The following is a 26,838-nucleotide window of genomic DNA, read 5'->3' as shown; positions in this document are numbered from 1 at the left end:
GGATGACAGGTGACTTGAGGGGTACAAGATGATAAGAGCCATAGAGACATAGCTAGCCAGAGACTTTCTTTCCCAGGGTGGAAATGACTAACAAAAAGAGGCATAATTTTATGATTGGAGGAAATTATTGGGGAGATGTCAAAAATTCTTTACATAGAGAGTGCGGGTACATGGAATGCCCTGCCAGGGGAGGTGTTAGAGGCTTACATTAGAACCACTAGGTTCAAGAACAGCTACTACCCTGCAACCATCAACCTCTTGGAAAAAGGAGGATAATTACACTCACATATTGAGATGTTTCCACAACCAATTATCTCACATTAAGGACTCTATCTTGTTAATTCATGCCCTCATTATTTATTGCTATTTATTTGTAGTTGCATTTCAACAGTTTGTCTTCCATGCTTTTGCTCTTTCATTATCCTACTTAGTTACTATTCTATAGATTTGGTAAATGTGCCTGCAGGAAAAAGAATCTCAAGTTGTATGTAGTGACAAGTATGTACTCTGACAATTTAACTTTGAACTTTGACATTTAAGGCATGTGTATGATAGAAAATTGGAGTATTATGTAGGAGGGAAGGGATAGATTGATCTTAGAGGAGGTTAAGAGACCATCACGACATCATGGGCTGAAGTGCCTGTACTGTGCTATAGTGTTCTGTGTTCTTCTATCTAAAAACAATGCACCCAGATATGTAAAAATAAGCAATTTATTCTGCCTTTGTCTATTGAATCACAGCAAGCCTGTTCCGGGTTCTAAATAGAGCACATTCATTGAAGAGAAAGACGATGGTACAAGGGAAAGATTGTTCTGAAGGAAAGCACAGCAGAGCATGAGGGGAAAATAAGTCTAAACAAAAGAAAAGAAGTATTGATACCTGTCCAATCACTTTGTACATTCTTGTTAATTGAAAAATCACAACTACAGATGTGTTTACATATTTTAAAGCAACTAAACGGGGAAATTAATGAAACTTGTTTAACTATTTGGAGATGATAATATCAAACACATTCCTGTGTGCAAAACAACAAATTAAGTATGTTAGAATACTTGAAACTAGTACCCTTAGTTTGAACTTAGGTCAATGTAAGTTAAGAACTGAGGCTAATATTTGGCCCTGATCAATCAATGCCCACTGCTTTCCTGTTGACAGTGAAGTGTGAGGCTGAGGGGCTGGAGTGCACAAGCTCGCCCGCCACTGTCCGTACAAAGTATGTACATTCTCCCTGTGAGTGCATGGATTTCCCCCTACATTTGAAAGTCAGTAGGTTATTTGGTCCCATGATCCTCTCGTATCCCCTTTTGCCTATCACCTGTCCAGCTCTCGGCTCTATCCCTCCCCCTCCTGTCTTCTCCTATCATTTTGCATCTCCCCCTCCCCCTCCAGCTTTCAAATCCCTTACTCACTCTTCCTTCAGTTAGTCCTGACGAAGGGTCTCGGCCTGAAACGTCGACTGCGCCTCTTCCTATAGATGCTACTTGGCCTGCTGCGTTCACCAGCAACTTTGATGTATGTTGCTGGAATTTCCAGCATCTGCAGAATTCCTGTTGTTTGAGGTTATCTGGTCACGTGGGTGAAATTGAGGCAGAAGGGTCTGTTACCCTACTCTTTAACTCTCTCGAGAAAGTTGGGGAAATTGGATAGGTAAGAAAAATCCTTTGAAGTTATCAGCAGAGATGTGATGACTTTTTATCAAGACAGTGACGAATTTAAACAGAAGTAGGCTATGTAAGGTGAAAAGAGCCATTGAATTGAGTTTATGACTTGCATCCTTCATATATATGAGTAAAAATCGTTACATCACATCTGTCTAAATATGCAATGTGCAATTTATAGTAATTTGTAATGAATAGTATGTACAACAGGATAGTCAGCATAACATAGAAACACAGTCGTGTCAGCATAAATTAACCAGTCTGGTAGCCTGGTGGAAGAAGCTGTCCAATATATATGTAAGGGGGTTTCGACTTTTATGTTACTGCGGAGGCTAATTAAAACGGCGTCTTTGTTATGTTAATGTGGGGAATGCGGCTTTATTGTGTTAAACGCTGAGAAAGTTTGCGGTAGCAGCTTGTTTTGGTTTAGAGGGTGATAAGAGGGTGCTATTACCCAATTGGGATAGTTATGGTTTAGGTGTATTTGAAGATACTGTATGCACGGGGTTTTGGGGCAGAAGGCGGGAGAGCGAGACAGAGGATAGACGAGGTGCTGTGATGTCCGCTAACGGGGTCGGACCCTGAGGAGGGCGTTCAGCAAGGAGACGGAGATGGACTCGTGTGGAGCGTCTGGTCGACCACCGTTGTTGGTCCCAGGCGGCCGGTCGTGGTGGTTCGAGGGGTCGCTGGGTGAAGAAGAAGGTCCTTGAGCTCCAACTGTATTGTGCACGAAGAGATTGAACTTTGATAAGTGTGGCGCCTTTTATTTTCCTTTTATTTTATTCTCTCTTAATTATATAGTTCCAGTAATATCTATAAACTGTAAATCATTTAATTGCATCTGGTGTATTGTCTGTTATTTGGGCGGGGTGGGGTACCTCACACAGCATCCAAACAAACTATTACCCAATTTGGCGGGGCCGAGGCTGTTTCCCTAGACGACAGTGAGCCAAGCAACCCTGAGGGTGGCCAGGGGGGGCTACATATAGAAGGCCACATAGGCGACACTTCACCTGTGAGTCGGCTGGGGTGATATTCCGTGTCCGGTGCTCCTGATGTGGCCTTCTATATATTGGTGAGACCTGACGCAGACTGGGAGACCGCTTTGCTGAACACCTACGCTCTGTCCGCCAGAGGAAAGCAGGATCTCCCAGTGGCCACACATTTTAATTCCACGTCCCATTCCCATTCTGATATGTCTATCCACGGCCTCCTCTAATGTAAAAATGAAGCCACACTCAGGTTGAAGGAACAACACCTTATATTCCGTCTGGGTAGCCTCCAACCTGATGGCATGAACACTGACTTCTCAAACTTCCACTAATGCTCCACCTCCCCCTCGTACCCCATCTGTTATTTATTTATATACACACGTTCTTTTTCTCTCTCTCCTTTTTCTCCCTCTGACCCTCTCACTATACCCCTTGGCCATCCTCTGGGTTTTTTTCCCCCTCCTCCTTTTCTTTCTCCCTAGGCCTCCTTTCCCATGATCCTCTCATATCCCTTTTGCCAATCAACTGTCCAGCTCTTGGCTCCATCCCTCCCCCTCCTGTCTTCTTCTATCATTTTGGATCTCCCCCTCCCCCTCTCAAATCTCTTACTATCTCTTCTTTCAGTTAGTCCTGACAAAGGGTCTCAGCCCGAAACATCGACTGTACCTCTTCTTGAGATGCTGCCTGGCCTGCTGCGTTCACCAGCAACTTTGATGTGTGTGTCTAGTTATAATGCGTCTACAATGCTTCCTTTGAATTGCTTATACTTTCCAAACACATCCTTCTTCACACCCACACTCCATTCACCCAAAATGAATGTTAGCCCCCTCCCTCCCCCTCCCACCCCATATGCAGGCATCAAGTGAATGGTTGTTTCCTGGTTTGTAATGAACCCCAAACTGCAGCTCCAGGCAGACTATTGTTCAGAGCTGCATTAGAAATTCAATCTACAATCGACATTCAAATCTGAAGAAATTAATATGTGCTATATACCCTAAATCTAGAATACGCCCTAACATTTACCATCAAGAAGGACAATCCAGGAGGTGCATGGGAATGCAACCCATTCAATTTCCACCCCCCTCCCCCTCATCCTGCCAGGGCTCACTCTATCCGGACTTGGAAATCTCTTGCTAGTCCTTCATTGTCATGGAGTCTTCATCCTGGAACTGCTTTCCCAGCAGCACTTTCTGGTCACCTTCACCAGAAGTATGGCATTGTTTCAAGAAAGTAGTTAAACTCCTTCTCATGGGTAGTTAGGGAAATACAGTAAATGCTGGCTTTGTTAATGATGTCCAGTTGTCAAAGAAATTTTTAAAAGTATAGAACTGTTATCATTGTTGGGAATGATCTGCTGACAGTTCTGTTGGAATATCTTCACAGGGAATAAACTAATTCGAGATGACTGTTTACTACCACCGTCTCAATGGCAATGAGGCTCGGGTAATAAATTTGGATTTAAGCACACTCTGAAAATGAAGGTATTTTTCCTCTGGTCACAATGCATAACTCCTCTCAAAACCAGAGACTGAATAATTCTATATAATAGCAGATTGCTCCTGAACCAGCGTGGGTAACTTCATTCATCTTAGAAATGAACTGGTCACTGAACACAACTTATGGACTCACTTTCAAGGACTCTACAACTCATGTTCTCAGTATTTCTTTGTTCGCTTTTTTTTATTTGTAGTTTGTGTTCTTTTATACATTGGTTGCTTGTCAGTCTTTGTGTGCAGTTTTTCATTGATTCTATTGTATTTCTTTGTTCTACTGTAATTGCCTACAAGGAAATGAATCTCTGGGTGGTACATGGTGACCTATGTATGTATTTTGATGATAAACTTACTTTGAACTTTGAACTATTTCAAGCTGGATATTATAATCAGCTAGATTTGAAGGAAGGAATGCAATGGTTCTATAATGTGCAGAATTGCTTCATTAATACCTCAATGATGCTTTTGTCTTTAAATTGTTAAATCTTTTCCTCCTCAGAAGTGTTGTTCTCACTATAAATTATTTACAACAAACTTGAAATGGGAAATCAGAGAAGTCTTTTACCTTCACACGGTCAGGTTGAGGTTCAAAAGATAAAATTACATGGGTTGGAGGGTGTGAATCATGTGCTTTCTCCCATGACACACAATTATATTAATGACTATTGTGATTGTAGCTATTCATGGAGGTTGCTATGGGAACACTTAAAGATTGGAAAACCATACAGGCTCGTTTTGGCACTTTGTATGTATGACCTGTAGTTTATTAGTTCTTGTAGGGAAAACACAAATGATGCATCACTTCAAAAAAAGTTGTACTACATGTCATTTAAGCCCTCTCAATCTTCTGGTAGGAAGTATTGATAAGCAGATAAACAGATTGCCTGTGGTGCCTGGCCAAGTACTTGCAATCTGCTTCGTCCTATAATATATAAAGCTCTGTGATTAATATTGATCACCAAACAAATGGTACTTAAAGCAGCTGCTTGAGTTGTATTAGAGTTGTAGAAGCATACAACGTAGAAGCAGACCGTTCAGCTCTGACTCTCAACGATTCAAGGATCAACTCTATTTGCCAGATATATTTACATGCATTAGGAGTTTGCTATGGTTCTGGAAAGCTCTCTGTTGGTCCATGTATGACATGCAACAAAAAACAACAACGTCACCTCTTGGGTCCTCGGAGTCTCCATTTTCCTCCCTCCCCACCTCTCCTGAACACCTTAACCCTCCACACCTCCCACTCTCCTCCCCCGCCCCTTCAATCATAGCTCTCATCCCTGTCACTATCATTCCCGCCGACCTTCCCCTACTGAGATGGAAATTTCTGCCCTCAGAAAGGGCCTTACCTTGCCCGCACCTCAGTGAGTTCCGTGCCCGCCACGCACTGAGCTCTTCTTCAATCACATCCATCTCTGAGCCCACTTCTTCAGCAAGAATTCCCCAGCCTGCACTGACGATCCCTTTTCCCATCTCCAACCCTTTTCCTCTTCTTAGACACCCTGCGCTGGTTCTCTGCCTGCCTTGGATCTTTTCATTTCTAATTGCTGACGAGACATCAACCAGCTCAAATACAGTATTCCTCACTCCCCTCTGAACACACTGCCTTCCACTCTCTCCACACCAATCCCAACATTACCATGAAACCCACAGACAAATGGGGTGCTGTTGTAGTGTGGTGGACTGACCTCTATCTAACTGAAGCTGAGTGGCAATTCTCAGACACCTCCTCTTACCTACCCCTTGAAGAAGACCCCACTCTAGACCATCAGAAAACTGTCTCTGACACCATCACTGACCTAATCAACTCTAGCAGACTCCCATCCACTGCCACCAAACTCATAGTTCTCTTACCCCACACCGCTCGCTTCTACCTTCTACCCACGATCCACAAAACTGACTCTATTGATAGGCCCATTGTCTCTGCCTGCTCCAGCCCCACAGAACTAGCGTTCTCATACCTTGCCTCCATTTTATCCCTTTGGTTCATTCCCTTCCCACCTACATCTGTGACAGTTCTCTTGGTCTTGATCTCCTCACTAACTTTCAATTCCCTGCCCCTAACCTCTTTAGTTTCATTGGCTACGTAAAACAGTCCTTGTTCCAAGCCTTCCCTGGTAATACTCCCCAACTCTTTCTCCGCCACATTGATATCTGCATTGGTGCTGCTTCACGCACCCATGAGCTTGCCAATTTCATCAACTTTGCCTCCAGCTTCCACCCTGTCTTTAAATTCACTTGCTTCCTTTCTAACACCCCCTCTCCTTTCTTGATATCTCTGTCTTCGACTCTGAAAACAAACTGTCAACTGAAATCTTTTATAAACCTACCAATTCTCATGGCTACCTTGACAATTCCTCTTCTCATTCTGTCTCCTGTAAAAATGCTATTCCCTTTTCTCATTTCCTTTGTCTCTAAAGCATCTGTTCCCAGGGTGAATTTTTGATTTCCATGGCAACAGAGATGTCCTCCTCCTTCAAAGAACAGGGTTTCCCTTCCTCCACCATTGATGCTGCCCTCACCCACATCTCCTCCATTTCTCGTACATCCGTGCACACCCCATAATCCTGTGGCCTTAACACTGATAGAGTTCTACTTGTCCTTGGCTACCATTCCATCAGCCTCTGCAGCTTCTGCCATCTCCAAAGGGATCCTACCACTAAACCTATCTTTACCTCTTCCCCCCCCACCCCTGCTTTCCACAAGGATCATTCCCTCCATGATTCCCTTGTCCATCCAGCCCTCCCTCCTGATCTCCCTCCTGGCATTGATACCTGCAAGTGGCCAAAGTGCTAAACCAGCCAATTCACCTCCTCCTTCACCTCCTCCCTCACCTTCATTCAGGGTGCTAAACAGTCCTTCCGGGCGAGGTAACACTTCACTTGTGAATCTGCTGGGGTTGCCTATTATATCCGGTTTGACATGGGGCTTCCTTTACGTGCGTGAGACCTGTCATAAATTGGGGGACCGCTTCGTCAAGCACCTTCATTCCATCTGCCAAAAGCTGAACTTCCCGGTGGTCAAACTCCCCTCATCTTCTATTCCCCACTCTGGCTGCTCATTCCTTCTCACCTGCCTATCACCTCCCCCTGGTGCCCCATCTCCTTTCCTCTCCTATCAGATTCCTTCATCTCTAGCCCTTTAGCTTTCCCATCTACCTGACTTTACCTATCAACTGCAAGCTATCCTCCTTCCCCTCCCCCTACCTTTCCATTCCGCCATCTTCCCCCTTCCTTTCCAGTCCAAACGAAGGGTCTCGGCTTGAAGCATCGACTGTTCTTTCATCTTCATGGATGCTGCCTGAACTGTAGAGATCTTCCAACATTTTGTGTATGTAATATTCAACAATTATAAAGAATAAATAATTATATAACAAAATAAATCTAGAGGTTAAAGTACAAATATGGAATAAATGTGCATAAATAGCAGCATGTATTTTCAATGTAAACGGTGGTTTAAACTGTTCACTGTGCAGTGCCATGATGGGGGGGGGTAATAGATAGAGGGGTGTAAGGTGGGGTTAGCTAGAAAGATTGATCAGATAATCTACCCGTGGGGGGGGGGGAGAAACATTTAAGAAGGGGTGAAGGTTTTGATATTTAATAGCACCAGAGTGCTTTCTAGAAGGGAACTTTTGGATAAGGCAGGTTGCAGGGGTGGGGGGAGGGATATAATCTGCAATGTTTTTTTTTGACTGCTTATTTGTCCTGGACACACACAAATCCTGCACTGATTGTAGACTGCAGCCAATGACCTTTTTTGCTGATCTGATGGTTCGCTGTAGTTTTCATATTTTGTGAGAGGGTGCTGCACCAAAGGTTGATGTGAGGATGCTCTCTATGATGGCAGTGTAGAATTGCTCCAGCATGTTCAGGGGCAGATGGAATTTTAATTACTTCCTCAAAAAACCTATCAAATTCCTATTTACACTAATCTCACCCTACCATGAGACCATAAGATATAGGAGCATATTTAGGCCATTCGGCCTGTCGACTCTGCGCTGCCATTTCATCATGGCTGATCCATTTGTCCTCAGCCCCAATCTCCTGCCTCCCCCCGCCCCCCCATATCCCTTCATGCCCAGACCAATCAAGAATTTATCATCCTTTGCCTTAAATGTACATAAAGACTTGGCCTCCACAGCTGCCTATAGCAACTAATTCCCCAGATTTACCAATTTACCACTCTCTGGCTAAAGAAATTCCTCCCCATGTCCATTCTTAAAGGACGCCCATCTATTCTGAGACTGTGTCCCTTGGTCTTCGCTTCTCCTACCATAAGCAACATCCTCTCCACATCCACTCTATCGAGGTCCTTCAACATTTGATAGCGTTCAATGAGGTCACCCCTCAACCTTCTGAATTCCAGTGAGTAGAAGCCCAGGGCTATCAAGTGCTCCTCATGACAAGCCTCTCAATCCTGGAATCATTTTTGTGAACCTCCTTTGGATCTCCTCCAGTTTCAGCACATCCTTTCTAAGACAAAGGGCCCAAAACTTCTCACAATACTCCAAGTGAGGTCTCAATAGTGCATTACAAAGTTTCAACATTACATCCTTGCTTTTATATCCTGGTCCTCTTGAAATGAATGCTAACATTATGTTTGCCTTCCTCACCACAGACTTAATCTGCAAATTACCTTTAGGGAATCCTGCACAAGGACTGCCAAGTCCCTTTGCGCCTCAGTTTTTTGTATCTTTTCTCCATTTAGAAAATTGTCAGTCCTTTCATTTCTTCTACGAAAGTGCATGACCACTCACTTCCTGACACTATGTTCCATTTGCCACTTCTTTGCCCATTCTCCTAATCTGTCTGTCTTCCTTTAGCCTCTCCACTTCCTCAAAGCTGCCTGCCCTTCCACCCATCTTCACATCGTCTACAAACTTGGGCACAAAGCCATCAATTCTATCATTTTTCCTATCATTCAAATCATTGACATACAATGTAAAAAGAAGTCGTCTCAACACAGACCCCTGTGGAACACCACTAGTCACCAACCAGAAAAGGTTCCCTTTATTCCCACTCTTTGCCTCCTGCCAATCAGCCACTGCTTTATCCATGCTAGAATCTTTCCTGTAATACCATTGGCTTGTAGTTTGATATAACTACAGCCTCAAGTGTGGCGCCTTGTCAAAGGCCTTCTGAAAATCCAAGTACACAACATCTACTGACTCTGTCTATCCTGCCTGTTATTTCTTCAAAGAATTTCAACAGATCTGTCAGGAAAGAATTTCCCTTGGGGAAACCATGCTGACTATGGGGTATTTTATCATGTGCCTCCATGTTCTCTGAAACCACATTCTTAGCAATCGGCTCCAACATCTTCCCAACCACTGAGGTCAAACTAACTGGGCTATAATTTCCTTTCTTCTGCTGCTCTCTGTTCTTGGAGTGACATATGCAATTTTTCAGTCTTCCAGAACTATTCTAGAATCTAGTGATCGTTACTAACGCCTCCACAATCTTCTCAACCATCTCTTTCAGGTGACCTTCAGACCTTGCAGTTTCCCAAGAACCTTCTCGCTTTATTGGTAACTTCACACACTTCATGACCCTTGGCACTTGGAACTTCCACCATCCTGCTAGTGTCTTCCACTGTGAAACTGATACAGAGTACTATTCAGTTCATCCACCATTTCATTGTCCCCCCATTACTACCTGTCCAGCATCATTTTCCAGCAAACCGATATCCACTCCCACCTCTATTTTGCACTTTATGACCTGAAGAAACTTTTTAATATTATCCTCTTTAATATTATCGACTAGCTTACTTTCATGTCAAAAGGGCTGTTTCTGTGCTGTAGTTTTTCTATGGTTTCTATGTGTGCAGGTCAGTGGGACTAGGCAGAAAATGGTTCGGCACAGCCAAGAAGGGCCAAAAGGCCTGTTTCTGTGCTGTAGTTTTTTCTATGGTTTCTATGTTCCATCTTTACCTTCTTAATGATCTTTTTAGTTACCTTCTATTGGTTTTTAAAAGCTTCCCAATGCCATAACTTCCCACTAATTTTTGCTCTATTATATACCCTCTCTTTAGCTTCTATGTTGGCTTTGATATCTTTTGTTAGCCACAGTTATGTCAGTTTGCCTTGAGAATACTTCTTCCTTTTTATATATCCTGTGCTTTCTGAATTACTTCCAGGAATTCCAGCCATTGCTGTTCTTCTGTTATACCTGCCAGTGTTCTTTTCCAATCAATTCTGGCCAACTCCTCTCTCATGCCTCTAATTCTTTCTAATCCACTGTAATACTGATACATCTGACCTTAGCTTCTCCTGAAATTTCAGGATGAATTCAATCATAATGAAATCAATAATGAAATCTCCTAAGGATTCTTTTACCTTAAGCTCTGTAATTAATTCTGGTTCATTGCACAACACCCAAACCAGATTTTCAGATCCCCTAGTGGGGGCTCAACCGTGAGCTGCTCTAAAAAGCCATCTTGTAAGCATTCTAGAAACTCCCCCTCTTGGAATCCAGTGCCAACCTGATTTTCCCAATCTAGCTGCATATTGAAATCCCCCATGTTTATTGTAACTTTGCCCTTCTGCCATGCACTTTTTAAAATCTCCTGTTGTAATTTGTAGACCATGTGCTTACTACTATTTTGGATCTGCAAACAACTCGGGGTCCTGTTATCCTTGCAGTTGCATAGCTCTGTAACCATGATTCAACACCTTCGCTCTAATGATTTGATTTCATTTTTTAGCAACAGAGCAATGCACCCCCCTCTGCCTTCCAGCCTGTCCTTTCTATTCAATGTGTATCCTTGGACAATATGCTCCCAGCTATAATCTTCTTTCTCCAATGATTCAGTGTTGCCTACAACATCATACATTCCAATCTATAACTGTACTGCAAATTCATTTACCTTATTCCATATACTGCAAACATTGAAATATAACACCTTCAGTTGTGTATTCATCCTTATCGATTTTTGTCCACCTTTTACATTGTAACTCATCCTGTTGACTGCAATTTTGCCCTGTCATCAGCCTCTCCTTGTTATGTGTCTCACTACACATTGCCTCTGTTTGTAAACCCACTCTCTCATCCTCAGCTCTATCACTCTGGTTCCCATACCCTTGCTAAATTAGTTTAAACCCTCCAGAGCAACTCTAGCCAACCTGTCCACAAGGATATTGGACCCCCTCGGGTTCAGGTGCAACCCATCCCTTTTATACAGGTCATACCTTCCCCAGAGGAGATCCCAATGATCCATAAATGTGAACCTCTGCCCCCTGCATCAGTTCCTCAGCCACACATTCATCTAACAAGTCATCCTACTCTTACCCTCACTGGCACACGGCACAGGCAGCAACCCAGAGATTACTACCCTGGAGGTCCTATTTTTAGTCATGGTCATAGTCATACTTCATTGATCCCGGGGGAAATTGGTTTTCGTTGCAGTTGCACCATAAATAAAAAATAGTAATAAAACCATAAATAGTTAAATAATAATATGTAAATTATTCCAGGAAATAAGCCCAGGACCCACCTATTGGCTCAGGGTGTCTGACCCTCCAAGGGATGAGTTGTAAAGTTTGATGGCCACAGGCAGGAATGACTTCTTATGACGCTCAGTGTTGCATCTCGGTGGAATGAGTCTCTGGCTGAATGTACTCCTGTGCCCACCCAGTACATTATGTAGTGGATGGGAGACATTGACCAAGATGGCATGCAACTTGGACAGCATCCTCTTTTCAGACACCACCGTCAGAGAGTCCAGTTCCATCCCCACAACATCACTGGCCTTACGAATGAGTTTGTTGATTCTGTTGGTGTCTGCTACCCTCAGCCTGCTGCCCCAGCACACAACAGCAAACATGATAGCACTGGCCAACACAGACTCGTAGAACATCCTCAGCATCGTCCGGCAGATGTTAAAGGACCTCAGTCTCCTCAGGAAATAGAGACGGCTCTGCCCCTCCTTGTAGACAGCCTCAGTGTTCTTTGACCAGTCCAGTTTATTGTCATTTCGTATCCCCAGGTATTTGTAATCCTCCACCACCACACTGACCCCCGGATGGAAATAGGGGTCACCGGTACCTTAGCTCTCCTCAGGTCTACCACCAGCTCCTTAGTCTTTTTCACATTAAGCTGCAGATAATTCTGCTCACACCATGTGACAAAGTTTCCTACCGTAGCCCTGTACTCAGCCTCATCTCCCTTGCTGATGCATCCAACTATGGCAGCGTCATCAGAAAACTTCTGAAGGTGACAAGACTCTGTGCAGTAGTTGAAGTCCGAGATGTCAATGGTGAAGAGAAAGGGAGATAAGACAGTCCCCTGTGGAGCCCCAGTGCTGCTGATCACGCTGTCAGACACAGTGTTGAAAGAACACGTACTGTGGTCTGCCAGTCAGGTAATCAAGAATCCATGACACCAGGAAAGCATCCACCTGCATCGCTGTCAGCTTCTCCCCCAGCAGAGCAGGGCGGATGGTGTTGAACATACTGGAGAAGTCAAAAAAACATGACCCTCACAGTGCTCGCTGGCTTGTCCGGGTGGGCGTAGACACGGTTCAGCAGGTAGACGATGGCATCCTCAACTCCTAGTCGGGGCTGGTAGGCGAACTGGAGGGGATCTAAGTGTGGCCTGACCATAGGTCAGAGCAGCTCCAGAACAAGTCTCTCCAGGGTCTTCATGATGTGGGAGGTTAATGGCACCGGTCTGTAGTCATTGAGGCCGCTGGGGCACGGTGTCTTCGGCACAGGGACGAGGCAGGACGTCTTCAGCTTTTCAGCTCTCTACCCAGCTCCCTAAAATCTCTCTTCAGGACCTCCTCACCTTGTCTACTTATGTCATTGCTACCAACATATACCAATACTTCCGACTGCTCACCCTTGCCATTGAGAATGCCATGTACCCAATCTGAGACATCCCTGACCCTGGCACCTGAGTGGCAACGTGCCATCTGGAAGTCTCTATTGCGCCCACAGGATCTCATCTCTGTTTCCCTGACTATGGAATCTCCTATTGACACTAGTTCTCTTCACCTCTCTGCTCCTCTGAGCCACAGCACCAGACTCAGCCAGAGACCTGGTTGCTGTGGCTCCCACCGGTACGTTGTCCACTCAATAGTATCTAAAGTTGTATACTGTTATTGAGGAGAACCACCACAGGTGTACTCTGCACTGGCTGTGCATTTCTCCTCCTCCTCCTGACAGTTTCTCAGTTCCGTGTCTCCTGCATGCTAGGGGTAAATACCTTTCTGTAGCTCCTGTCTGTCACCTCCTCATTCTTCCGTATAGTCGAAGGTCGTCGAGCTGCAGCTCCATTTCCTTAATACATTCTCTGATGTTGATTGTTCAACTACCCTTTTCATTCTCCTCGTAATTCCATCAGCTCTCCCAGTCATTTACACACTAGGGGCAATGTGAGAGGAGAGAGAATTAAAAGGGTCATGAGGGGCAACTTCTTCATATGAAGTGTGATACTTACATGGAACAAGCTACCACGAGAAGTGTCTGAGGTAGGTATAATAACAACAATTAAAATACATTTGGACATGTAAATTGTTAGGAAGGGTTGAGAAGTTTATAGGCCAAACACAGCTTAGATGGGCAACTTGTTCAGCATGGACGAGTTCGGCTGAAGAACCTGCTTCTGTGCTGTATTTACAGTGACAACTAACCTACCAACCATGTCTTTATTGGGTTGTGAAGGGAACCCAGGTCACGCAAGGGAAGCAATTGTAGTCAAGAGAAAGAATGAACTTCACATAAGTGACATCAGAGGTCAGGGTTCACTGGTGTGGCTGGAGTTGGCAGGGCAGTGGCATCCACTCTCATCTGATCTTCCTCAAGTTACGGTGGCCAACGTGGTGTTGAGTGATAGAGCCGACTGCACCCCTTCACCACTGAGAGTAAAGGACCTCTGTGTTCCCGTCCACTGAAATAACCTGAGTCATGTGAAAATGTCGGGGTTCCTTGCACCCCTTTTCCCTGCCCTATTCTAGCCTGATTTACGGCAAACATCTCAAAGCTCCGAAACAATATCCAGCAGCCCTAGGATGTAATCAGCTTCCCTTCAAGAGGCACAGGGATTGCTGCATCACGTGAAGCAGGTACCCAGCTGCGATAAACAACACTGGTGCCTCAGGCTGGGTGTAGGAATGAAGACACATTCAATGTCTTGTGCACCGTACCCAGCTCCTGCAGGCTAATCTGCCCTTGCAGTTCGAGTTTGCTTTTTCAGATACTTTTAATTTCTCCCCCAGCATCTCTGAACTCAAAAGCCTGGACTCCTGCCCTGGTGCTGAGCTCACTTTGATATTATTGTGGGGTAGCTTAGGGATAAAAGAGGGCTTGATGGGTAGATTCCAGGATTAACTGCTTTTGTTTATGTTCAATATTTCTGTTTTGATCGACACCAGCACTGTTTTCACTGGGTGCTTAAAATTAATACAGATTTCCTCCAACTCTAGTCCAAAGAAATGGATTTCTTTTTCCTGGGAATATGTTGAAATTTTGAGAATGTGCTGGAGTGAGACTTAGTCTTCTCAGGAGCTTTATTAATTACGTTAAAGTGTGTATGAACTCAGCCAAAGGGCCTGTTACCATGCTGTCAAACTTTATGACGTGTGTATGTATTTATCACGGACGGTGCTGTGAATATTAAGAAACAGGCGTAGGCTATTCGGTCCCTTGGTCAGGAATGACCTTTTACCTCAGTACCTCCTTCCTGCACTAACCCCATGTCCCCTGATTCCCTTCATAACAAAAAAAATTATTTCTGTTTTGAACCTTCACCCCCTTTCCTGGATAGAGAATCCCAAAGGTTCATTATCCTTTGAGTGAAGAAATCTTTTCTCAGCTCTCTTCTGAGTGGGCAACCCTTATTACACACCAGCCAGAGGAAACATCATTCTTGCATCCACCCTGTCAAGATTATAAGACATAGGAGCGTAATTAGTCTATTCATTCTGCTTCGCCATTTCTCCCGTCAAGCTGGTAGAAATTTTATACAGTTCAAAGAGCTCACCTCTCTTCCTTCTGAAGAAATGTACTTGACCTCTCCTCATTGTAAAAATCTTTTGAGGATTTCATCTCTACTTCCAGGAGGATTCTGAGAATGTATTGACATGTACAATAGATTGCGATGACATGTACAATAGATTGCGAGTGTCATGGAATCCACAGGTGACTGGTGGTGGGAGTTGGAGGTGGGGTTGGATATTGTGGAGTGACCTCTCTGGGGAACATAAGAACGTAAGAAATAGGACCAGGAGTCGGCCATCTGGCTGTCGACCCTGCTCCGCCATTCAATCAGATCATGGTTGATCTGACCATGGGCTCATCTCCACCTACCTGCCCTTTCCCCATAACCCTTAATTCCCAATCGTGTCAATAGTTTCAAGAGGACCCACCAGAAGATTCCTCTGACTTGAAGTGTGTCAAGATTTGTATCAGTAGTACCTCAATGTCCTGGCACAGTGTCACAGATTACAAGAGGGCGTTTGTACTAATAAAAATTGCTGGATGTGTTAGTATATTCCACTTGCAATATATTAACTTCTTTTGGTCATTGGTTGCTTGTCAGTCTTTTTGTGCAGCTTTTCATTGATTCTATTGTATTTCTTTGTTCTGCTGTGAATGCCTGCAAAGAAATAAAGCCCAGGGTAGTACATAGTGACAGACACGTACCTTAGTAATAAATTTACTTTGAACTTTGGGTCCCTCATTAATACAGTGCATCGTTGGGATTGTGTCAACATTTTCAGGAGTTCTGAGGGTGATGTATGTTGAGTGAGTGGGTACAGCAGTAGTTGAAAATCTCTTTGAATATGCTTGCAGGTGATCCCTGAAATAGTGTCAATGCTTAGAAGGGATTTCTGAGAGTGTCAATATTTGCTGACATTTAAAGTTTGTTTAAAGGAGTCCCTGTGAAGCTGTCTCTACTTAACTTTCAAGAGGGCATTAACCCGAACATGGATATCTGGGAATGTGTTGTATTTACAGGAATTTCAGGGAGGGTGAGTTTGTAGAATCTCCCAGGAGTGTTTCAGTATCTATGGGTGTCAGAATCAGGTTTATTATCACAGATATACAGTATGTCATGAAATTTGTTGTTCTAGAGCAGCAGTACAGTGCAATACATAAAATATACTACAAATTATAACAAGAAATATATTTTAAAAATTAAGTAGGGAAAAACAAGAGCAAAAAATAATGAGGCAGTGTTACACAAGCAAAATTTTAGAGGAACTCTGCAGGTCGGGCAGCATCTATGGAGAAGAATAAACAATCGATGTTTCGAACTGAGACCCTTCATCAGGAATAGTGAGGTAGTGTTCATGGGTTCATCGTCTGATACGAAATCTTATGGTGGAGGGGAGTCCCATGAGTGGACAGGTGCTCCGGAGAACTACCGCGGGGTTCTGTTCCTGTGAACTGTTCGTTACCTGAACAGTTTGTTAAACAGAAGTGAGGCCACAAACCGAGTTTTCCACTTGACGGGCAATGCCTGCAGCTCAGTTCATCCCATCAGTCTCCCAAACATTCGCTCATATATACAGGCTGCATCAGAGTTGGCATTGGTAAGCTGGGCGGACCTGTACTGACATCTACAAGGGTTCAGAGGAGCATGCAGCTGGTTGTAGGGTGGGATTTCGGTATTTGTCATAACTTAGGGAATGTGTTAGGGTTAATGCAAGGTGTGTTGTGTGTGTTTCAAGAGGAGGTCAGTGTTTATATTAATATAAATATATGTGCAGTCTAGACGGAGTATTGAAGTGTTTTATAGTAACCCAAGAATGCTACAACTATGCTGTAGCTCTCTGGCTACCTAGGAGCACAGGGTCTGTGTCTGTAACTACATGGGTTGTAGTGATGTGCCCATGTTCATAGGCGGGGTTGAATTTCATCACGATTAACAAGCAAATAAAGAAGGCTTGCATTGATATTTACAGCCCACACATCATTCCAGTAGTTCTAAAGACTTTTACAATCAACAAGTTACCACTGAAATGTAGTCCACTGTTGTGTTTGGGGTTTCTTGACTTGTGCTGTATCAGTGTTTACACTGTTCTGTAACAAACACAAAACGCTGGAGGAGCTCGGCAGATCAGGCGGCATCTCTGGAAAGGATTAAAGAGTCAACGTTCCTTTCTCTTCCTCTTCCCCTCCCCGTTACTCTCCCACTTCCTCTCCAGGAATCCCAGCCTGAGAAACATTGATTCCTTCCCACAGATGTTGCCTGATGTGCAGAGATCCTCCTACATTTTGTGTGTTACTCTGGAATATCAGCATCTGTAGAATCTCTTGTGTCTGTGCGGCAATTCCAGGAATTTCAAGGAGCACAATAACTTATTGTAATATTTTATATTTGCTGTAATACTTGATACAATAACCTTGTATAGTATGTAAACAGTTATAGTCATCTCATCCTCTGTCTTCATTTAGGCCAATCTGATGCTGGAAGGTGTAATGCTGAGCTGTTATCATTTAAGAAGAAGCAGCGATTCTGTATCCAGGACGCAACATGACCTCCCGGAAAGAAGCCCTGGTCAATTATATTCATCTGGAGGAGTACTGCACGATTTCATTTCCAGAAGGCCATGGCAAGAAGCCTCAGAAAGGTACAAGCCCTTTCACATGAGATTTCCAGTGTGATGTAGTTTGATTGAGACCACTGGAACTCTCTCCTTCAGTGCTTCAATTCACCTACGTGTGCACTATCTGAGCCATAGAGCACCCACCTGCTTTGCCCAGCACCCACGCGTTCACACCCTGCTTTTGCAGAGGCACCCACTCCACCCAGACCTGCACAGTTATCCTGCATCAGCGCCTACACGTTCAATGCAGAACCCAAACACTCACCCAGCTCTGCACCTTGCACATATCAGCCCAGTTCTACACAAGTAGCTTTACAAAGACCGGCGCCGACTCACCCCGACCGGTGCCAACTCGACCGGACCAAACTGGCACAGACTCACCTGGACTGGACCGGACTGGCTCGGATTCACCCGGACCCGCACTGACTCACCCAGACAGGACCAGCACGGACTCATCCGGACCAGCACAGGCTCACCTGGACTCACCCAGACTCACCTGGACTGGCACTGAGTTCCTCCAGCATTTTATATGTGTTGCTTTGTATTTCCAGCATCTGCAGACCTTATGTCTGTGAATGCCCTGGAATGACGAGAAGCAGTCTTTTTTTATCATTGGCTTAATATTAATGAACCACATTTTTTTTTGCTGCTGGGTAGTAGGGTGGTGTAGTTAGAACGGCTGACACGTAGCTCCAGAGATTTGGTTCTATCCTGACATCAGGTTTCCCTGGCGACCATGTGGGTTTTCCGGGGCTGCTCTGGTTTGTCTCCTTACAGGGTGGGGGCATTAATCAGTCACTGTAAATTGTCCCTAGTGTGTAGTTGAGTGGTAGAATTTGAGGAGAGTTGATGAAAAAGTGGGGAGAATCTTCATTAAAAGGGAGGAATAAAGGATCAGTGTAAATGGGTGGTTGATGGACAGCACAAACTCAATAGGGTGAAGGCCCTGTGTCTGTGATATATCCGTATGGTTTTACTGTCTTATTTTACCACAGACTCCCTAAAGACATCCAACATTGTTCAACACACATCAAAGTTGCTGGGGAACGCAGCAGGCCAGGCAGCATGTCTAGAAAGAGGTAAAGTCGACGTTTCGGGCTGAGACCCTTCGTCACGACTAACTGAAAGAAGAGCTAGTAAGAGATTTGAAAGTGGGAGGGGGAGGAGGGATCCAAAATGATAGAAGAAGACAGGAGGGGGAGGAATGGAGCCAAGAGCTGGACAGTTGATAGACAAAAGGGATATGAGAGGATCATGGGACAGGAGGCCCAGGGAGAAAGAAAAGGGGGAGGGGGGGAAACCCAGAGGATGGGCAAGGGGTATAGTGAGAGGGACAGAGGGAGAAAAAGGAGAGAGAGATAAAAAGAATGTGTGTGTATATAAATAAATAACAGATGGGGTACGGGGGGGTAGGTGGGGCATTAGCGGAAGTTAGAGAAGTCGATGTTCATGCCATCAGGTTGGAGGCTACCCAGATGGAATATAAGGTGTTGTTCCTCCAACCTGAGTGTGGCTTCATCTTTACAGTAGAGGAGGCCATGGATAGACATATCAGAATGGGATGTGGAATTAAAATGTGTGGCCACTGGGGGATCCTGCTTTCTCTGGCGGACAGAGCGTAGGTGTTCAGCGAAATGATCTCCCAGTCTGCGTCGGGTCTCGCCAATATATAGAAGGCCACATCGGGAGCACCGGATGCAGTATATCACCCCAGCCGACTCACAGGTGAAGTGTCGCCTCACCTGGAAGGACTGTCTGGGGCCCTGAATGGTGGTAAGGGAGGAAGTGTAAGGAGAAACAACACCTTATATTCCGTCTGGGTAGCTTCCAACCTGATGGCATGAACATTGACTACTTAAACTTCTGCTAATGCCCCACCCCCACCTTGTACCCCATCCGTTATTTATTTATATACACACATTCTTTTTCTCTCTCCTTTTTCTCCCTCTGTCCCTCTCACTGTACCCCTTGCCCATCCTCTGGGATTTTCCCCCCTCCCCCTTTTCTTTCTCCCTAAGCCTCCTGTCCCATAATCCTCTCATACCCCTTTTGCCAATCAACTGTCCAGCTCTTGGCTCCATCCCTCCCCCTCCTGTCTTCTCCTATCATTTTGGATCTCCTCCTCCCCCTCCCACTTTCAAATCTCTTACTAGTTCTTCCTTCAGTTAGTCCTGACGAAGGGTCTCGGCCTGAAATGTTGACTGTACCTCTTCCTAGAGATGCTGCCTGGCCTGCTGCGTTCACCAGCAACTTTTATGTGTGTTGCTTGAATTTCCAGCATCTGCAGATTTCCTCGTGTTTGCAACATTGCTGAATGTCCTTTTTTATAATTCACTTATGGAATGTGTATTTTGCTGGTCAGGGCAATACTTAATGCCCAACACTATTTGCCTTGGATGGCAGAGGTAGGGTAGCAAATCCTGCCAGTGGAATAGAGAGCCAAGAAACAATGAAGAAATGTTGATTTGTTTCCAGTACAGGTGGTAAATCGGAGAAAATTTTGAGATGGTAATGTCCCCAAAATGTCTGGTGCTTCCAGTGGCCTTGTTTTACTTGGGTTAACCCACCCTCAGCAGCTGGGTAATCACAGGCAGCTGTTTTGTAGGAATATGTGGCTCTCTCATTACAGGGAGGAAGTAGAAGAGCTCGAGGTCTGGTGCCAGGCAAATAACCTGTTCCTTAATGTCAACAAGTAAATGATTATCAACTTCAGGAGAACTTACACCTCTCACATGGGTAGCACAGCAATGGAAACTGCAAGCAGTTTCAACTTCTGGGAGTTCACATCACGCACAGACTTTCATGGAACTAGAACACATTCTATACAGTCAGGAAAGCTCACCAATGCCTCTACTTTCTGAGGAGGCTGAAGAGAGCTGGACTTTGCACATCCATAGTCAGGTCACCCTACAGATGCACTGTAGAGAGCATCCTTAGAAGCAGCATCACTGCTTGCTATGGAAGCTACACTGCAATGGACAGGAAGCCTCTATAACGGGTAGCCAAAGCTGCCCAAAGCATCACTGACACCAGCCTACCTGCCATCAGGGACATATATGCAGAAAGGTGCGGGAAAAGGACCAGTAACATCATGAAGGATCCCACACAACCTGCTCATGGACTTCTGTTCCACTCCCATCAGAGTGGAGCCTACACAGCATCCACACCAGGACCACCAGACTCAAAACCAGTTACTTTCCCCAAGCAGCAAGGCTGATCAACACCTCCACCCACTAACTCCACCTCTTACTTTATTCTTTCCCATCAGTTACCTTGTGTACATCCTAGCATCACTGTATAGACATGCACTCAATCCATGTATGTACGCTATCTTATGTATTTATATTTATTGTGTGTTTTTTTATTATTATTGTGTTCTTTATCTTTTGTCTTTGTTATATGGAGTAACAATTATTTTGTTCTTGCACTTGTGTGTAAGAAATAACATTCAGCACCTCACCAGCTTGTAACTGTCAATGATAACAGTATTGATGTCACCGTTTAGTTTTATCTCATTCATGGTCAGCCATTTGGTGTACAGATTGCATGGCATCATCCATCGTGCAAACCAACCTCCCCTCCAATGACTATACTTCCCACTGACCTGGGAAAGCAACAAACACAAATCACTGGCTCCTCTCACACCAGTCATTCTCTCTTCTGCCCTCTCCCATTAGGCAGAAGATAGCAAAGCTTGACAGCACAACTCATCAGACTCAAGCAGAGCTTCTACCATGTTCTTATGAGATTCTTGAGTGATCCTCTCATACGCAAACGATGAACTCTTCATCACCCAACCTAACTTATTAGGGCCCTTGTATATCACTGCACATTGTCTGTAGCTACAACGCTATATTCTGAAGGTTGTCTTTCTTTTTACTACTTCAGTGTACTTAGCGTTGTAACGTGAACAAAGTCACCAGAGAGACATTGAAGCTAGTGGATACAGAAGTGTTTTATTCAACAAAATGAGACACTCACAATGGAAGAGGCTTGTTTGACCCAATATTACATGATATTTTATATGCTAAAGATCAAAGGGAGTGGCAGGATGATTCTATAGTTATAATGTATTTACAATGCTTCCTTTGAATTGCATATAATATTCACACCTCCATCTTCACACCCACACTCCAGACACCCAAAATGAATGTTAATCTGCACTGTCTGGTTTTCAATTAACTGATGTCCACAGCTCCAGGAAACTATTGTCCATGGCTACATTTTAAATTTAATCTAAAATCTACATTCATGTCTAAAGATTGGTTGCTGAAATAAATATTAATATAATAACCTAATATTAATATTAACATAACCTAACTCCATAATACACTCTAACAGTCTTGGGTATGGTATGGTCTTGATAGTATGCAAACAATCAGCTATTCCAGTCCATGTGACAATAATAAACCAATACAACAACAAACCATGCATGTCCTCCTTCCCCTGTTTGGATAAAAAATGTTATTGTCTAAAAAATGCCAAAAATATCAAATTATGTCAGATAGGATTCTGATGGGTAGGGTTAATGTGGAAATTAACTGAGGCAGGATAAAGGAACAGGCTTGCAAAGTACTTTATTGAACAGGATTACAATGACAATAACTGGTGCTGAGTGGTTACTGCACCGGCTCCAATCAATGGAATACAGAAGGGGAAAGAACGGGGACTGTGGTTGATACAGGCTTCCCAGTAGTTCTCAAAAAAACCCACTTCCCCTCCACCTTCACAAACCCCTGACCTTTGAATACCAATTAGTTCAATGCACAATATTTCAACCAACACAAATTCTCCATTTCACACGCAATCTCTTTGACCTGGCATACACCCCATCCTTCTCGTTACCCTAGCAACACACACAAAATGCTGGAGGAACTCAGTTTGGCCGGGTAGCATCTATGGGGGTAAAAACGGTACCGTCGACCTTTTGGGCCGGATTTCCAGCATCTGCCGACTTTCTCTTGTTTGCTTCTCGTTACCCCACTCTTCACGCGAACTTTATCCTAACAAACCCTCGCACTCAAATACGCTTTACCCGGTGGAGCTCAACCGCCTTTCACACCACATCTCCCATCGAACTTCCCACCTCTGCCAGCCCACGTTTGTCTCCACACTCATTCAGTAAAACAGGAGAGCGCACTTGGAGCCGGGACTCCAAGTTAAGGATGACGTGGAATTCCAGCTTTGTACCTCACGTCGAGCAAATTCCGGAGCCTTGTGCCCAACTACCTTTACACTTTCACGAATCCCATCAGTTGCTTTACAAAGACCAAGGAAATGTGGCTTTCTCTGTTTAAGTCCCTTCACCGCCTGTCATACTCCGTCAGTAGGATCGCAAGCCGCCAGCCAGTCACCCGTTAACTGAAGTGTTTATTCTCAGCTGGCTTTCCAAGTGGCTCTGTGTGGAATCATGGACGTGTCGATGCAGGAGTATAAGGAATTCGACAATTATAAGATCCGAGGTATCGTATACAGCTGCAAAAATTGTGTTCACGCAGTGGTTACCGTGCGGATGAGTTAATAAGCGCAAGCAAGCAGGAGGTAGCAAAGTGTGGCTCGTCGTGAGTTGTGCTGGAACCAAAGCAGTTAGTCCAGGGACAGGCGACGAGCTTGTTTTTGTCAGAGAAACTCTGGCGTCAGTGGAACGAGGAACAAAAACAATCAAATCGCACAATAAACAGCGCAACTAGGCTGAGGAGCAACTAAACTCTACAATTCAGTATGGTAACCGACTCATGCAAGGCGTCGGAAACCTTGGGGGGGGGGGGAAACGTAGATTTTGTGGCCAATAGTTCATCTGTCGTTTCTCTTTGAATAGCAGACCCTCTAAGGTTGGGTTTTGTTCCGAGAACGGTGCAAAATCAAAGGGTCTCTTTAATTGATCTGGTTCCTCCCACCTCTCACTAAGTAGTGATCTAATAAGCAGACCCTCCAAATACAGTCGTGGGTTTTTTAATGGCATTTCCTTGGCTGTGGGAAATGAAACCGTTTACCGAACTCGATTTCAAATAAAAGGGTATCTGATATTGGTATATTACTATCACATATACCGAGATGGACGAAAAACTTTTGCCATCCAGGGGGATCAACGCACAAAATTACATGGAGCGAGTCATAATAGAGGTGACAGTGTCGGAGTTACAGGGGAGTGTGCAGTGCAGGTGGACAGTTTTCAAGGCAGAGTGGAGAGCACACAGTGCAAAGGAATATATGCAGCAATTGATCAGAGGCAAACAAGACCGCTCTCAGTAACTCTAAACATACTGGCTTATCTTATTGCTCTGCTTGGCTGGACTGTCCAATACTTCCTTACCGCTGTTGCTCGGGTTTACGCCAAGAAAAAGGGAGACAGGCTTCCAACCCCCCTCACCTCACCCGCCCCCCCCCCACGCACAACACCTGTCCTGAATTCAGACTGCAACTCGATAGCAGATATGAATTCAGACTTGGCATTCACAGATAGGGTGTGACTTAAATTCCAGTCCTTCCATATGCAAACCTTTCAGTGTCTGGTTTGTTTTGTAAATGCTGTACAACAAATGATTCTCTCTTTCCACATGCAATCCGTTGAATGTCTGGTTTGTTCTGCAAATATGTTAAAACAAGGGATTCTTTCTTTCCACGTGCAATCCGTTCAATATTCAGTTTGGTTTGCAAAGGATTCTCTTTTTCTTTGAGGTCCATGAGCCAGTCCTCATTGGAGGATCAGGGATGGAGAGAGTTAGTAACTTTTAAGTTCCTGGATGTTACTACAGGGGGCCTGTCCTGGACCCAGCACGGGAATGCAATTGCAAAGAACGCAAGGCAGCACCTTCACTTTCTTAGTAGTGTGACAAGAATACACATAGATTAAGATGTAGCTGGCCTGGGCTGGCACCAGTGGAATCAGTAGTTAGTCTGCCACGTGTCTTCAGGAGAGAGAGAGAGAGAGAGATAAGGAAAACAATGGAGCAGCATTTGGAGATGTGTAATGAAGGGGAAGGAGAGCTGTCAAGATTGGCTCCCCCTTTGAACCCTGAACTGTTTGAAGTGATGGACAGGCGATACCCCAGCAGGGGGATAAAAAGAGACAGGTTCGCTAAGGCAGGACACACACACGACACTCGCGGTAACGAGACCCTGGAAGCGGTGCGCCTCTCACAAGTCGGTGGGAAGCTTTTGGACGGTTGATCGCGGGATCAAGCCATAGACGCTCAGGGTGGAAAGGCACGATCGGCGGAAACCTGGTGTGTGTCCACCCTTGCCTGGGTGCTGGGTTCACCGCAAAGAAACGATCGTATCTGGAAACGGAGGGGGGGGGGTCACGGTCGGTGACCTCAGATGGCATCACAAAGGGCTCGCCCGAAAGCTGACTGCGAAGGTCTGTGTGAGAGTTGTTTTGAATATTCATTCCTTTTGCTCTCTCTCTCCATCCCCCCACTGTCCATCGCCACGGCAGCGATTACTGCGAACTGAACTGAACTTTGCGTCATTTTGAAACTGGTCATTTACCCCTAGACAACGATAGAGCTTGATTGATCCTGTTATCTTAATTCTGTGTACATGTACGTTTATCATTGCTGAACTGTTGCATTCATTATCCTTTTGATTAGAGTACTGTGTTGCTTGTTTCCTTAATAAAACTTTCTTAGTTCTAGTAATCCAGACTCCAACTGAGTGATCCATTTCTGCTGGTTTGACAACCCAGTTACGGGGTACGTAACATAAGTGGGGTTCTCGTCCGCGATTTTGAACGCTAAATTTGGGACGGAGTAAATTGATTGGGTCAAAATTCCCGAAAGAAAGAAAAGACTAACAGCAGAAATGGAGGCTGAGGAAATTATAAAGGCGCCGACCTTGGAGGCATTAGAGGATGCCAGGAAATCGGAATTGGTAGCTGTGGCCAAACGGTTGAATCTTGCTAAGGGGAAGTCGACAATGAGGAGAGAGGAGATGCACAGAGCTATCGTAGAGCACTATGTATCTAAAGGTGTGTTTCCCCAAGGCGAGCTGGAGGTGGTGTCTATTGAAAAACCTGCCGGAGACGTGGTACAGGTGTAGCTTGAAAAACTAAGACTCGAGCACGAGTTCCGGGTACGGCAGTTAGAACACGAAGAAAAGCAGTTAGAAAGGCGGGAGAAAGAGAAACAGTTAGAAAGGCAGGAGAGAGAGTTAGAAAGGCAGGAAAGAGAGAGAGAGAGACAGCTGGAACGAGAGGAGAAACAGAGGGAAAGGGAATTCGAGCTGGAGAAGTTAAAGATAAGGGCAGAGCAGGGGCCCATGCCGAACCAAGGTGGAGGGTTCCGGGCGACCCAGGAGGTTAGGCTGGTTCCCCCATTTGACGATACCGACGTGGATCGGTACTTTCTCCTTTTTGAAAAAGTGGCTATAAGTCAGGACTGGCCAAGGGATAAGTGGGTTGTTTTGCTTCAGAGTGTACTGAAAGGGAAAGCCCAACAAGCTTACTCAGCTTTGTCCGCGGAAGATGCCCAGAGGTATGAGGTGGTGAAAGAGGCCATCCTCAGGATTTATGAGTTGGTCCCAGAGGCATACCGGCCCGTGAGATGCAGACATATTGTGAGCGTTGGTGCGCCTCGAAGTGGGTGAATGGGGATTATGACAGACTGCTACAGCAGATCCTGATTGAGCAGTTTAAAGGTTGTGTCCCTGAGGGTATGAGACCCTACCTAGATGAGAAAGAGGCAGCCACGTTAGCCGCAACTGCTAAGTTAGCGGATGAGTATGCGTTGACGCATAAAATGAAGTTTGCCCCGAGTAAAGGCTACCAGAAGGGTAGTCAGGACGGTGGGGAGAGTCCGCCAGAAAAGTCAGAAAGTAAGCCGGGGACTAGTGAGAAGGATAAGGTAGACCGGGAGCAGTCTGGTAGGAAGTCTCCTGGGGTCGCCTGTTATAATTGCGGGAAAGTCGGACACTTTGCGTCTAGGTGCTTTGCCCCAAAGAAGGAGACGGGAAAAGGAAAAACGGCGATTTTGACTGGCTGTATCGAGCTGGTAAACGAACCGCTAGGACAGGACAGGTCTGCCAAAGTTCAGGAAGGGCGCGAGAGGTTTATCTCGGCCGGATTGGTGTCGGTGAAGGAGGGGTTAAAACCAGTTCCATTGCGGACCTGGAGAGGCACGGGAGCGTGTCAGTCACTAAT

General features: G+C 44.9%; 1 protein-coding gene across 6 annotated transcripts in view; it reads left to right on the top strand.

Annotated features, from left to right (window-relative positions):
- The window catches only part of svopl (SVOP-like), a 131,031-nt gene that overhangs the window by 15,111 nt on the left and 89,082 nt on the right, over nucleotides 1-26,838 (top strand). For 4 of the 6 annotated variants that reach the window (XM_063058265.1, XM_063058261.1, XM_063058264.1 and 1 more), the window contains exon 2: nucleotides 17,548-17,723. In XM_063058265.1, coding sequence (XP_062914335.1) covers nucleotides 17,557-17,723 — 167 coding nt within the window. In that variant the 5' untranslated portion in view covers nucleotides 17,548-17,556. Of the gene's footprint in view, nucleotides 1-17,547; nucleotides 17,724-23,079; nucleotides 23,162-26,838 lie in introns of those variants that run through there. The other 2 variants (XM_063058262.1, XM_063058266.1) reach the window with 2 other exon arrangements.

This window comes from Mobula hypostoma, chromosome 9 (genome assembly GCF_963921235.1).
Source record: "Mobula hypostoma chromosome 9, sMobHyp1.1, whole genome shotgun sequence".
NCBI lineage: Eukaryota > Metazoa > Chordata > Chondrichthyes > Myliobatiformes > Myliobatidae > Mobula > Mobula hypostoma.
The sequence above is the reverse complement of the archived record's forward strand: the minus strand, read 5'-3'. Positions and strand labels throughout refer to the sequence as shown.